General features: G+C 32.6%; 2 protein-coding genes and 1 long non-coding RNA gene across 5 annotated transcripts in view; all 3 read right to left on the reverse strand.

The window, feature by feature from the left end:
- Positions 1–1,956, reverse strand: part of LOC130441355 (venom dipeptidyl peptidase 4) — a 54,877-nt gene extending 52,921 nt beyond the window's left edge. The window contains exons 1-2 of one of the 3 annotated variants that reach the window (XM_056774991.1): positions 1,645–1,831; positions 1,552–1,569 (exon numbers count right to left, since the gene is read on the reverse strand). In XM_056774991.1, coding sequence (XP_056630969.1) covers positions 1,552–1,569; positions 1,645–1,659 — 33 coding nt within the window. In that variant the 5' untranslated portion in view covers positions 1,660–1,831. Of the gene's footprint in view, positions 1–48; positions 187–1,551 lie in introns of those variants that run through there. The other 2 variants (XM_056774988.1, XM_056774990.1) reach the window with 2 other exon arrangements.
- A 1,597-nt stretch (positions 1,957–3,553) lies between these two features.
- LOC130441561 (uncharacterized) lies at positions 3,554–4,815 on the reverse strand. The gene is made up of 3 exons (XR_008909627.1): positions 4,731–4,815; positions 4,464–4,666; positions 3,554–3,687 (listed from the first exon to the last, which is right to left on the reverse strand). It is a non-coding gene; the product is annotated as an uncharacterized LOC130441561 (long non-coding RNA).
- Positions 4,816–6,499: 1,684 nt separating this feature from the next.
- LOC130441336 (SPRY domain-containing SOCS box protein 3) lies at positions 6,500–13,082 on the reverse strand. The gene is made up of 4 exons (XM_056774961.1): positions 12,932–13,082; positions 11,467–11,635; positions 11,250–11,412; positions 6,500–10,436 (listed from the first exon to the last, which is right to left on the reverse strand). Exons 2-4 carry the CDS (start codon positions 11,578–11,580, stop codon positions 9,940–9,942), a joined length of 774 nt encoding a protein of 257 aa, XP_056630939.1. The 5' UTR covers positions 11,581–11,635; positions 12,932–13,082; the 3' UTR covers positions 6,500–9,939.
- Between the last annotated feature and the right edge of the window lie 989 nt (positions 13,083–14,071).

Raw genomic sequence — 14,071 nt, forward strand, 5'->3', positions numbered from 1 at the left:
TATTATGTTTAAAACAAAGTATTCAATAAACAAAGATTAATATGTTACCTGTACAAAATTCGGTTCATTATTTACAATTTCTATTTGTCTAAGCTCCATTAATCAAACTTTTTTACTTGTTATTCGCCAAACTTTTACAAAAATACATTTTTATCTACTTTATAACTTTTATATTATTGTCTATCCTCGAAAGCCGAAAGCAAATTAACATTAGCGTAGATAATGGGTTATACATAAGGAGTTAATGTGAAAAAATCATCGTCTATCCATCAATGATTTTTTTTCGAATATTGTCGCAATAAACATAATTCATTCAACGATTCTAGGCGCCAAAATGTCTTTTACATACTTGACACCAATGAAAAATGTAAAAAAGCGTCAAATCGCATCGATCCAATATTTTTAAAAGCAAGTGCGGTCGATAAGTAACACAAATTTGTAATCAAACTACTTCATTTTTTCTCCTATATCAATATCCAGCTTCTAAATTTAGCCACGTTGCCGGCGCTTCAAATTAATCTTAAATATACGTATAGCAAGTATTTGTTTGACACTGATTTTTATCATTCATCATTCGTATAAACGACTGTTTCGAAATATCATGAACAGAATCGATTATCAAATCTATATGAACCAAATCTATCTTATTCCTCTTTCCTTAACACTAAGTCTTGTTTCTTGAGTCTCTTGAGTACTACGTGTCCAGATTTCGTGCTATCTCTTAGGAAGTAGACCGGAAGGTCTCCTTGAAATTGGACCATTTAGATCATCGATCTTCCATCGTTCTAAGGCTCACTCCTTCAATAGTTATCAATGTTTTCAAGTTTTTGGCGCTCGTCATTACGACTCCTAAGTATACACCGGTGAATGGGGTTGTCGTTCACAGCTAGGTAAACCCCTATCAAATCAGTTATTTGAACTCTATCAAATTCTTTCTTGAGATCGACAAAGCAAAGCAACAGGGGTTATTTATATCCAAATCTATATGGATTGAATCGAATATCTATATAAATCGAATCAATACGAATCGAATTCGTTTGAAGCAAATCTATATCAATCGATTTGACATCAATAGAATCAATTGTCAAATTTATTTGAATCGATTATATGTGAATTGATCTATACGAATCTGATACATATGAATTGATGAATCGATTAAGTATAAATCCATTTTAATCAAATTTATATACGACCAGTTAATTTATATAGATCGGATCTCTTAATCTACATGAATCGAATCTATATAAATCGAATGATGACGAATCGTATCGATTCAAAAGATATCTATATAGATAGAATGTTTATATGAATCGAATCCAACGGAATAAAATCTTTATGAACCAAATAGACAGAACCAATTAACCTTTTTTGACCTTTTTGATCGAATGAAATTCTATTTATTTATACAAAGTGTTTTGGTCGCAATATGCTAGGATACAAAAGGAAGTGGAATGTGTATTACCTGCAATTTTAGCTAGAATTAGTATTTGAAAACTATTCGTAATATCCAAACAATCAAAAACAGATTTAATAAAATGATTAAGTTCATACCTCTACGCAATCGTTTTGCTGAAACAAAGTTGTAGTTAACATTCCGACATTTTCAGAATCCGCGATTATACGAGAATATTTATAATTCCTCACATTGATTTTGTTCATATTCACCACAAACTTCCTCTTACTTCTAAACAAAACATCGCCGTACGATCGTTTGTAACAATCGTGAATAATGGTGGTACTGAAGAAAACGCGTACCAAATCGGAACTTTCTCTGTGGTAATATTTCAATGATACCGATATGAATTATGTGGCTAATTAACATCGTAATCATTGTTAATTCATTCAATATTCTACGGTTTATATGTTCAACATTGTATTGTATCAAATAAATTTACAAATTAAACAAGATGTCGTACTAAATGACAAACTATTCATTAGAAAACACTATACAACAACAACTATATTTATAAGTGCGCGTTATTCAATTAATTGATTTCGTAAAGGACCGCTAGAGGTCTCGATCGAGAAATGTGGTTATAAAGCGTTGTCCAGACATAATTCAGTCAGCTATGATGCGTTTGAGCAGTAAGAAGCGTGTATTAGAGTCCCTCGATTCATTAGATCACCAGAACATTGAGATAGTGGGTGCCTCATTACTAAGATCTGCCCTTAGACTTTGCAATCACTCCTTGAGAAGAATCCTCCATGACGACTTATATTTACATCAATACAAGATGGCGGTTGCGTAGGAAATGTCGGAATATGACTTCTCGTGAGAAATATTTTTGGATATCGTTCAGGAGGACGTTATTTTTTGAAACTACTGTATGAAAAGCCTTCAAGAAGGTGTGTTTTATTTAATTATATCATATATATATATATAAATATCATTAACTTATGCTTTGTCGACTTTTTCCTGCATAAGACATCGAACTATTTAAATTGAATCAACGTTTCTTTATGAAAAATTGATTTTTTTCAAAACCAAGACGCTAGATGGACCGGATATCGAAATACCAAATATGGATGGGCTCACCTATATAATTTTTACGAATCAGATGTGCCATCTACTTGCTAGTCGTCTAGCTTCGAGTAAAAAAAAAAGGATGGATTTGTGAATTATTACAGTTAACAAAAAGGACGTCAGAAACGTTTTGGAAGACACATAAGGATAATATAAGTTAATCCTGTTACTCCTCAGAGGGTTGGCAACCAACCCAACACAAGCACCGTTCAAGGTCGAACCATTTATCTGAATACTAATACGAGTTTTTGACAAGGATAAAGATCTAATTAACGCTAATAATTTTCACGTTAAAAGCCTGAATCAAACCGGAACCAGAAAAAACTAGTTCTAATAATAAATAATGGAACAAAAAAACAGAAAATACCTAATCCTAAGCCCCTGTCACTTCTATTTAAGGGAAAGGCAAAATGTTCAGGAGAAATTTTTCATTTCTTACAAGGAATTTACAATAAGGATCAACCAAAATTCATCACTAGCTATACTAGGTATTAGAATAGAATCAATATTACTGCCACCAAATTTTTAAACTTCAATAAGGTTTACGGAGGAACTGACACTTATCAACACAAATTCTTGGATCATGTTTTGTATCCCAATTGTCTCGATGAGTTGACGAATTTGTTTCCTTATTTGTTCTCCTCGTTATATTAATAGCTCAGTCTACATCCCATCTTCTTTAGAGGCTTTTCCATCACGCAGTCTTATTATTTTATCTTCTACCTCAGTTTTAGTTTGGTTTCATTCGAGAGTTCCAAAATTAAATCGACTTCGTTTCTGAGATATTGTCAATATACTAATGAATAACATTTTGAAATACCATCAATTTCCAATTCTCTATATTTCTCTTAAATAATTACGAAACCAATTCATCTAATTCATTGAAAACCATAACATTTTATTATTACAATTAACTGGTTAACAAACTCCTACATATTTAAGGAGGTCATCCCATGTGATGGCATATTTTTTAAAGATTTTTTAGGATTTTTTTCTACGACCAGTAAATAGATAGAACTTTATGTTTATTATCATTTATTAACATATATTTCGACAGTATAAATATAAATTTTAAGCTAAAAATATTGTGTAGAACTTGAGTTACAGCATTCTGAACACCCCCTCGCTGGCACTTCCACCACGATTCCGGCTGATTAGCTTATCTGAAACAAAAAAAAACAAGGCGTTCTAATCTGTAAGTCTAAATGCACGGAATGGACTATTATCAAATGAATATACAAAAAATTGAACTTTTGGTAGACATTTGAAATAAAATTTGCGAATTTTGGGTTTTTTTAAAAGTTTTTTGCTATAAAAAATCGAAATTTTCGATTGGTAATAGTTCATTCCATGCGTTTACATGTGCTGAGTGTGTCCTATAAATTTCAAGTCATTCGGTCAAGCCGTTTTTGAGATACGATGGAGGAAACTTTGAAAAACACAGTTTTGAGAAAAAAAAGTTTCAAGTCCAATTAAAACTATGAAAATCTCAAATTACCATCAATCGGCGATGCCTGGTCCATATTTAATAACTATAGAAATTTCTGTTCAAGCATGTATAAAAGGGGGGCTACTTATAAAGCTTGGACCCCAACTGCCAGCTCAGCGCTCCGAACAGCTCTTTCTTCTACCTGCTGTATCTTTAAAACGACTTGAAATTTTCAAAAATCACTTTACTACCGTATTCTAAACATGTTAAGAAAGTAATTTATGAGAAAAAAATCGATTTTTTGAGCCCATCACATGGGATGGCCTCCTTAAACAGTTTGTACTTGGCGTTATTTTTTTTCTGAGTAATTTGTTTTCTATGTTTATACCTAAATATGACAGCATTAGTTTCTTTACATAAGACAAAGAATCCACATTACAAATTGAAGATTATCTGATTCAATATCCAAGTAATGCTAAAAGAGAAATTCAATCTTCAATCAGTACATACTTTTTTAAATCTAATCCTACACGTTCTTTCGCTAACCAAAGTTCATGTAGTTCAATTTTTAATTAACCTCACATCCTCCATAAAAAATTAACAATCGAAGTTAGAGTTTCATCAAGTACCAGCTTATTTGGAAGAAGCCCTAATCTTTCATCAACCGTCGAATATAATGAAGCAACCTGGCGATTGTGAACGTAACATGGTTACTAAAAATATAATAATATAATAAATAAATGCGACAGTTAGAAAAACTCATCAGTTGTATCTTACAAGAGTTGGCAGAAGGTACCGAATTTTAATGAATAATACTTCTCTCACATAAAAAAGGCCTTGTCAGATTTGCATAACCTTTTTTGTGGCTGACTAACCACATCCTTCGATATTTGATAATCAATATTTTCCACTACACTCACACTGACGTACATAGGCAACACAGCATACAATCATTACTTGAACACTAGTTAATACGAAGTTTCGGATCTCATTCTATGAATTTATGAATATGTCAATGTTTTGACAACTGAAAACAATCACAAAAATGCCTGATTTTGGAAAGAATGCACATTGCTCCTAATTAGTGTAATCAATGCATACTTTTTAGATACAAATTATATAGAAAAATAGACGTCAGTAACCTTCTTACCTTATCTAATCTATAAAATTAATTTTCATTCATAACGACCTAACCTAATCTAACCTATAAACTGTCATTCATAGCGATCATTGAAATAGCAACAAGATTCAACAAAACTTCATATATATGTTGAATATTGAATCGATTAATTAATTTTTAATATTGTTATACTTTTATACACATTTTTCAATTGCACTTTGATCATAATTTCAGTCCCCGAATATATAAGTATTCGAAAGCTCGGGAGACATATTAGAAAGAGTGTTTTATTTGGTACAATCCCACAATAAAAACATAAACTAAATGACAAAGACTTGCTCCAATCTTCCTTACCTTTCTTTTCCATTTCCTTCGGCCCTTTGCAACTCCACTTCACTCATCTTTATTCCGCTTGACTTCTTATAGTCATTTATTTCTTTCGGCGCCCTTTTTCTTCTTTCCCTTCCTTCTTCTCCCTCCAGCATTATTATCTTTCGCAACCTGGCTGTGTGCCTGAACCATCTTGCACTTTGTACTCGAACTATCTGCTTTAGGCTATTCGTGAGTCTTATCCAGATTCCGTCTGTCATTTTGACACATACATATATTTTCTTAAGGATTTTTCTTTCCCATATATCAAATTTATTCTCATTTTTTAATCATATTCCATGTTTCTGATGCATATATAACAGCTGGTCTTAAAATTGATTCATATTATGCTCTGACCTTGACTGCTCTTGAAAGTTTTTTGGTCTCAGTATTTTGGATAGCGGTGCTACTTTCAAGGTTTGTATATTTTATGGTTATTCTTAGATAAAAAAATTGATTTACTGCTACTATTTCTAATTTAACATTAAACAGGTACATAGAGAAAAATTGTATTTGTCTTTGTTCCACTACCAAAGTGGATAGGGTGTGTGCAAATATATTTACCAACTTATATTGTAAGTGCTGACATCTTCAGTTTCAAGTTTTATTATACTACTTTGTACTGATCAGCAGATATCTTTTTTCTTGGTACGAAGCCAGTCCGAGAGATGTCGCTAAGATCGAACTTTGTCGTCAAATTTTTATACAGAGTGGCAGATCTATAGAGTATATAATCTTTGATAATCAGTGTAAACTTACGACAAAGCTGACAGTATTCAGGTTCAGAATAGAATGCTAATAAAAAAGAATATATTTTTGATGAAGATATTGTAGATACAATGCTTGATAGTAAATCAAAGGTAAAATATGTACCAGGGAAGGAAAGGTAGGAGGTTAATTGATAAACAGATTAAGTGACGATTCAATATATTGAATAACAAAATAAAAAAGTATAATTTTATTAAAAAATAACACAATAGTTTTCATTCAGATTCTTAATATGATTAAGTACATCTGTAGAATTCCACTCATACGTACAAGATGATTATATATATATATATATATATATATATATATATATATATATATATTTCACAATCCATTCCAACTAAAATTTCTATATACAATGTGAGTTTAAACAATTTTCAATTGATTCTAATACGTTTAATTTAGCTCAAAAGATATTATCCATAGATAATCGTGTACTGGGTGAACAAAAATCAATATTTTCTCAAATTAAATCAAAGAATATAAATTAAAAGTTTGCCTTGTTATATAAAGTTTATATGATTGATAATATTATGTTAAAAGACTTAATTTATTTAGCTTTAGACGTATCAGACATCAAATATTCTATTTACAATTTCTATTGCACAAATTGGCCAAAAATACACACTTTGTGCAAATGTAAGTACAAGTATCTTAAAATTGAATCATGTTTAACCATCCTATAATTATATAAATACAGGGCGGCACACAAATTTTATATATTAGATAGTATTTTACAAATGTGAGGTTAAGGTAACATTTCACCACTGGCTGTTATTTCCTGTTCAGAGTTTATACAAATATCGTTTGTTGATGAAATAATAATAATTAGAATAATATATTCTTCATATTACAAATAAATATCATTTCTTAAAATGTATAAGAAATATTTCAGTTTAAAATTAATAATTGAATAAACGATGATGGTCCCAGACATTGACTGAATTGACCTAGAGATGGCGGTAGTTGCTTGAAATATAACAATATATTAGAAAGAACACATTCTATACAGTTTGAAGACGTCACGTTGTTTATAATTTGTTTGTTAGCTATCAGTGAATTTGTAAACAACAATAAAATATTGGTTAGGTTAGGTTAGATAAATTTAAACGAGGACGTACGACCTGTGAAGACCAGCACGACCAAAATTAATGAATTAAAGTTTAAATTGCTACATCATGCACCCTATTCGCCGGATTTGTTTCCCTCGGATTATTTTCTGTACCTAGACTTGAATAAATAGTTCGGTGGTCAAATGGAGAGGTGATTTCGGTAGTTAATGACTATTTTGAGGAGCTTGACGATTCTTATTATAAAAAGAGTATCGAACTTATCGAAAATCAATGGGAAAAGTGTATATATATATTTTACCAAAATTTTTGTGTTTTCTTTGTTGGGTTAGGTACTTTTGGGACCATCTCATCCACTCATAGGACAAAAATTTCAATATTCAAGGAAGTCTTCACTATTTTTAAAACCATCTATACAAAACGAAATCAATTTCTCGCATTAAATATAAAGGGCCTATCACACGATCCGAATCACACTACCACTACTCCAACACTCACAATTATTACGTATCAGACAGTTTTATAGTGAGTGCTGGTATTCAGTATGGATATCAACAATAATTACAAATATTCCAATTTAAATATACGGCGTAGGATCAAATTAAACAGTGTTTACAGCAGATACAGATATTATCTCATTTTAATAGCACAAACTACGAATTCAATAAAGGATTCGAAAGTTTGTGAACAAATCTTCCATTAAAGACAACTGAAAAACGCACTAGGTCAATATTTGCTATTCAAATGCAAGTTTTTGGGGCTTCTGGTCTGAGGATAATGTTTTAAGATCATTCCTTACATTGAGAAGGCCACAACAGAAGACGAAAGAAGGAAACGATGGTTATTGGTAGTCAAGGTATTAAAAATTGTGAAAACAATAACAAGTATGTTCTGTTTTGACTGAAAATCGAATGTTCTGATACGATTTATCTTAAGTTCCTAAATACATCAGCATCCCTTAGTCTCGTTTTTCTCTAAAAACAATTTCTTCAACATTCATGGTTTTTTATACGAAAGCCTTCAAATATAACACAAAAAATAACCTTAATACGATAATATCATTGCATAAACATATTTGACAAAAACAAGTACAACTTAGATAGCCTTTTACATCACTACAATATTGAGTGTTTCCAAATTGAATATAAACTCAAATATTAAAACCCCCAAAGGAACAAAATTATTTTAATAGTATGAGAAAGATATATACTGAATCCACAAATCATCAAATAGTTATGGAAAAAGATTGTAGGAGTAGTTGGCTTCAAGATTTTTTTCATTTTGACGATATGTACTATGAAAAAAAAAAACAGCTCGAACCCTTTACTGTTTTATCTATGGCTGTACACACCCCATAGATCCATCTCGTCTTGTAAACTTTACTATTATGTTATTTTGAGTCTTCTTATTGAGACTTATGAAGCATCTCTGTTTTTCGTCATGGTACACACATCCAAACTGGCCGGAAATTTTTCATTGTGAAAGAACAAGCAAACGATGGTATGGAAATTGTTGAAGATATCACAGAAGACACAAATTAGGCTTCCTGAGCGCCTTCATATTTCAAGATACTATTGGTGCCGACTAAAAATTGACTATTTGATGACACCCCTGAGCGTAGTCTATTCTAACTTCTAATTTTTAAGTTTAGAAAGTCTATTTCCTCGATACCCAGATTCATTCGACGAAAATGATGTCATTTGAGTTAAAAATAAATCAAAATTGGAAAAAGAAGCAAGACAGCCAAAGGTTCTACATCGGTAACAAAATTAGAAGCACCAAAACGTGCAAAGAAAATAGTTTGAACCTGGAATTTCAATCCGGGTTTCAAAAAAAATACCGCCCTCTACTTTTTTTTCATTTAGAGCAAAAACAACGTCGATAATCCCATTATAATCATAAACAAGACACTTAACACACTGCTACCACTGAAGATGAAAACTTGGTTATCGAAAAGTTCGTTAGACAATACAATTGTGAGATCTGACTATGGAAATTCAAGAAAACTTCTATTGAAGAGCCTCCTGGATAACACCTGCACCACATTGGGAATCGCCGGTGTAGTAGTGATTCAGTATAAATATTAATGAAGGTTCAGGAATTGCAGCTCATTGAAGAAACGCTTTCTAAAGAAAAACATTACGTTGTTAACTCGAATTATGCAGATTAGATCACTCAATCGCATTCCAAAATCTTCTCTTGCATCATTTTTTATAAAATGGTTCCTGTAGGGCTCAATTTTGGCGAATAAACCCGGGCTTCAACGAAATAGATTCCAAAATCACATTGGAAGTCACCGAAAAACCACGTGAAGGCTCCTTCCATAATTTGAGCTATCAAATGGGTGTATGAGGAATACGGCAGTTGTGTTAATCGACGATTTTACTGATTATCATCAGTGATATCAAATTTTGATTCCCCGAATCACCATTAATTAGTTAAGACAAATCTAATTTTCACAAAATATCTCCTGAAGGGTTCCCATCGGAAATTAGACAAAATCGATCGACTCATTGACATTTTTGAACGGCGAACCATCAACCAAAGGTGCAGTATTTGGGAAAGGAAACTCATTTTTGGTGTTAATAAAAGGCTATCGTCGAATGAAAAAGATAAATTACAGTCGTTAAATTAACTAAATCGTCAATGGGAAATAAAATTAAAGATCAGTATCTTCCTTATTTATATTAACTGGTTTGAACGGTTGCGCAATCTCTGGAATACCTTCAGAAAGATATCGTCTGACCTGCGGTGGTAAAAATAATTTTTCCAAATCTTCTTTATTCTTAACTCGCTTAATTATAACAGCTCTACATCGATCTTGTAGATTGACAAAGTCCCGTTTCATAGAATCTAGAAGCATTTCAGTCTTTGCTGCCGTTGAACAAATTACCGGGTAAAGCGGTTCTTTTATTTCGTTTAGACCTCTGAAGGCGATACCGAGGCATTTTTCGTCTTTATAATAAGTTACCGTGCCTGCTATACCATCAAAGAGAATACCTATTTTCGTGGGAACGTTCTCTCGGAAAGGCTTGGTGTAATGTGTCCATCTACCGCTATGCCATAGAAGACCTTTGTGGGATAACCCCCAACCTTGGTTATCTTTTCCTAGAAGATTGGTGAATGAATCTGCGTGCAGCCGTGCCTTTTTTGTACCTAAACATATTATTCATTAAAAAATTAAACAAACAATTAACAATGATCGTATTCAAAATTGACAAATCTAACACTCCAAGAGCCGGTTTGGAGTGTCGCAGTATAAAAGACAAATACAAAACTTGAGTCAAAGTAATATAAGTTCATTCAATCACCAGCCACTTGGTGAACAAGACGAAGTAGCACAGGGTAGTTGATGGTTTAACTCCTTCTAATCCTATGTTAGTTGATCCAATCCTCTGTATTCTGACACAAACTTATTTACCAAAGTATTCCTTAGATGTACAATGGAAAAAAATCCAAACATCCAATCTACTTAGGTACGGTTATAACCTTTCCATTAGGGCAGTGGCAGTGAAGAAGTAGCTGGATTAACTTTTCGAATTAGTCCTTTACCGTAGAAACAGGATTGTAAGGTTGAATTTGTGCACTTGCTTCGAACAATGAAGTGTTAAATTGCTTGGTTTTCATACGCTCTGTAGTGCTCTGGAGTTTTTTGGTGTTTTACATTTCGAAACAATGTGGATAGAGGTTTCGTCCTCTGTACAACAGAACCTCCACGCTGGATTCTAAATCTGGCATCTTCAAGTGTCCATTGAGGCGACACCAAAACCTCTATTATAGACCTTATTATCTAACTTGGTTCCTCGCGCTTGTCTTGACACATAGTTGAAATTTTGAGGATAATATTTTGTGTTTGTATAAAGACAAAAGATTTATGATGGTATCATATGAATATAAGTACCAAAAATGTCTTGTTCACTACATAAATCAATGGAAAGTAATAAGGAAATTCGAGTGGTATGACCTCACCTATTCCGAACATCATACTAGTACCGAAAATTCTTCTCGACAGATGTAATTCCCAGAAATAGCGTCCGTTGTTAAGTACCTTGGTGCCTCTCACTCCAGCCGTACCACTACTCCAATTGGGATGAAAATGAGCGATACGAAGGCCTGGTCCATGTAGTCTCACCTAACGGATCGTTTTTAGTTTCATTTCAACGATTATTTATCCATTTTTACTTACTTCGGGGCTTTTTTCTCTTCTATCCCAAGTCCAGATGTCGTCGCAACCGTTACGAAGTGGATTCGGATCCGCTGATCCCATATCTTCGACGTCTTCTCCAGCGGTAGAAGACATCTCGGCCGAATGCTATTCCGACGCTGGATTCCATGCTTGAAGAAGACCTTCCACACTAAAAATATCAGTAACAAATTGGATTTTTAGTATAGATCATTACAGATGTAGATTTTGGACAAGAGGATTGAAGTCCGTTGGTTGTTGGTTGTTACTACAGAGTAATTTTGGTTCAATTTAATTTTGTTATACTCGAAAACAAAGTTTGTTGAATCAACTACAGGCGTTCGGAAAGCACCACATAAATCTAACAGGACTGAAAGTATTTTATAAATAATGTCCGATGTTCAGTTAGTTATTTGGCACTTTACTAAATTGTAGCAATACATTTTCAATATCTGCTTTGGATTTAAATGTTTTCCCACGCAAAAAATTCACTATGAATCTGAAGAAATGATAATCTAGCGGTGCAAGATCCTGACTAAATGTTGGATGTTCAATACCATCAAGTTCTTCGGTCTTTTTCTTGTAATTTTCGTATTATGTGGTTTGCATTGTCTAAATATTCCTTCTGCTCTTAACTGATACTTCATTTTTGCATGGACTTTGGGACAAAAAGTACCATTAAAATTTCAATCAATATTATAATTATCCTTTTTTGTTTTTTACTTTGTGTGTGAATTACCAATAAAGAATGAATTTTAACATGATCGCGAGTTTTACTAGGAAATACTGAACTTTTTAGGAACCTATGTGCAAAAAACGAGTTTTTTTCTCGAAAAATACATGCCTCATCTTCCTATTTATCTGTACCACCCTCCAGATTGAACAAATTCCGAAAGAATCGTTCCAAAAATGATTCTATCAATAAAATCAACATTGGTAGCCATAAGCTGTGTTTTGGTAGTTCGCCGCTTTTAATTTGTTGTTTTTAAAAATAAATAAATAGAATAGAGCTGATATAGTGGAAGATAAAATAATAAAAGTCAAACTAACACCAAAAAACAACAATAAAAAGTTATATGAATATTTGGAAATGGATATACCGTTTTTTAATCAGTGTAAGTGTTTTTGTATTAACTTAATACATTTGTTGGCTATAAAAATCGATAGTCTGAAAATTTAATATCCTCAAGTATAGATTTCAATCTATTTTATCGTAGATATAACTTGAATCTAACTATATACTGGAAGTTATTTGCGAAAGGTTCACTTTAAAAAAAAATATTGCGTTACTACCTGGATCTAATACAAAATTTGATTTAACGCAATTCAAACTATTCCAAATGTTGTTAATCTAAACCTAAGTATACAACAAGTACCTAGATACGTAGCAGGTGATTATGGCCGCTTTTATCGATTTTAATTTCCTGATAAAATGATTGGAATAAAAATGATAAAATAATTTACTTACCGTTGAATTATGAATTCTTTTTCACTTTTATTTGGTTGTACACTTGTCATATTTATTTTTATTATTATTCGCAGCACCGTTTTTATTTTCTTCACTCTACTGGCGATACAACAATTTTCATTGAAGTATTTTGTAGATGACGTCGCGGCGACCGAGGTCTCAACGCGCATGGAGGGGTGGATTTATCAGCGGCGGATTGTAGGTGGACGTATCGGGAAAATCAAAGATATATGATAGATAAATTACACCCAAATTTTTTATACTGACATTGACATACTTTCATCAAAATATTCTGCACAAGTTAGCAGAAAAATTTGATGAGAAAACGACCATTTGTTCATACATAGTGAATATAATCACCAGGAAACGCTCCTACAAGGTCGCAGTACCTCTAAAAATTAGTATCGTCGTTAATAATAGTAATAGTTTAGTCCCCTCCGTATTTATTTCTTTAGAATTAAAGAAGTTGAAGCAGATGTTTTGATTTTCCTGAAGGTAAAAACAATTTTTTCAGCTACTTCTATTTTGCTTTGTATCCATTCTACTATATATCATTTTGCTACGTTGGAAGAACGTTTTCAGAGTGAGCAAATCAAAACCGCTTCTCACCAACATGTTAGCCGAAGAACGCATTCTTCAGGATTCATTAGTTTCAGGTATCTTGCAGCAGAGTTTCGAGACAGCGCTGATTGTATGGTACACAACGTGTTAAGCGTTGCACCTACGATTCCAGCATGCAATAAATAATCTTCTGCCATTCATATTTTTAGTCCGTAGATCATCAATGGTATCTTCGAAATCATCTAACTTCTTCTGAAGCTTCGCATAAAAATGTGGTTCCATGGACTTTTTTGGTCTATAGCCCACAGACTCACGTTTCAAAAAGCAGATTTTGGATATTTTGTGTTGCCAGCAATTTTTTTATAGCTAAAAACCTCTTTAGCATTGAGAACTGACTCCATAACGTGGATGATTTCATTTTCTTGGTTTTAACGACGAAATAAACTAGGAGAATAACAACACTTAAAGTTTTTTACTTTTTTGAGATCTCGCCATAACATAAAAAGTTTATACATCGTTTTCATATCTCGATCTGGATTTTGCTAGTAACAAATCATTACTAGTTTGTGTCGATAGCCC

The sequence above is a fragment of the Diorhabda sublineata genome, chromosome 3 (assembly GCF_026230105.1).
Source record: "Diorhabda sublineata isolate icDioSubl1.1 chromosome 3, icDioSubl1.1, whole genome shotgun sequence".
In the NCBI taxonomy this organism is placed as follows: Eukaryota; Metazoa; Arthropoda; class Insecta; order Coleoptera; family Chrysomelidae; genus Diorhabda; species Diorhabda sublineata.

Bases quoted from the DNA above. Each gene is read 5' to 3' on its own strand.
- LOC130441336 (XM_056774961.1), bottom strand. From the start codon at position 11,580: ATGTCTTCTACCGCTGGAGAAGACGTCGAAGATATGGGATCAGCGGAT. The intron at 11,413-11,466 runs GTAAGTAAAAAT...ACGATCCGTTAG, and splicing joins GAAGAGAAAAAAGCCCCGAA to GTGAGACTACATGGACCAGG. The intron at 10,437-11,249 runs GTGAGGTCATAC...TAATATGTTTAG, and splicing joins TAGTATGATGTTCGGAATAG to GTACAAAAAAGGCACGGCTG.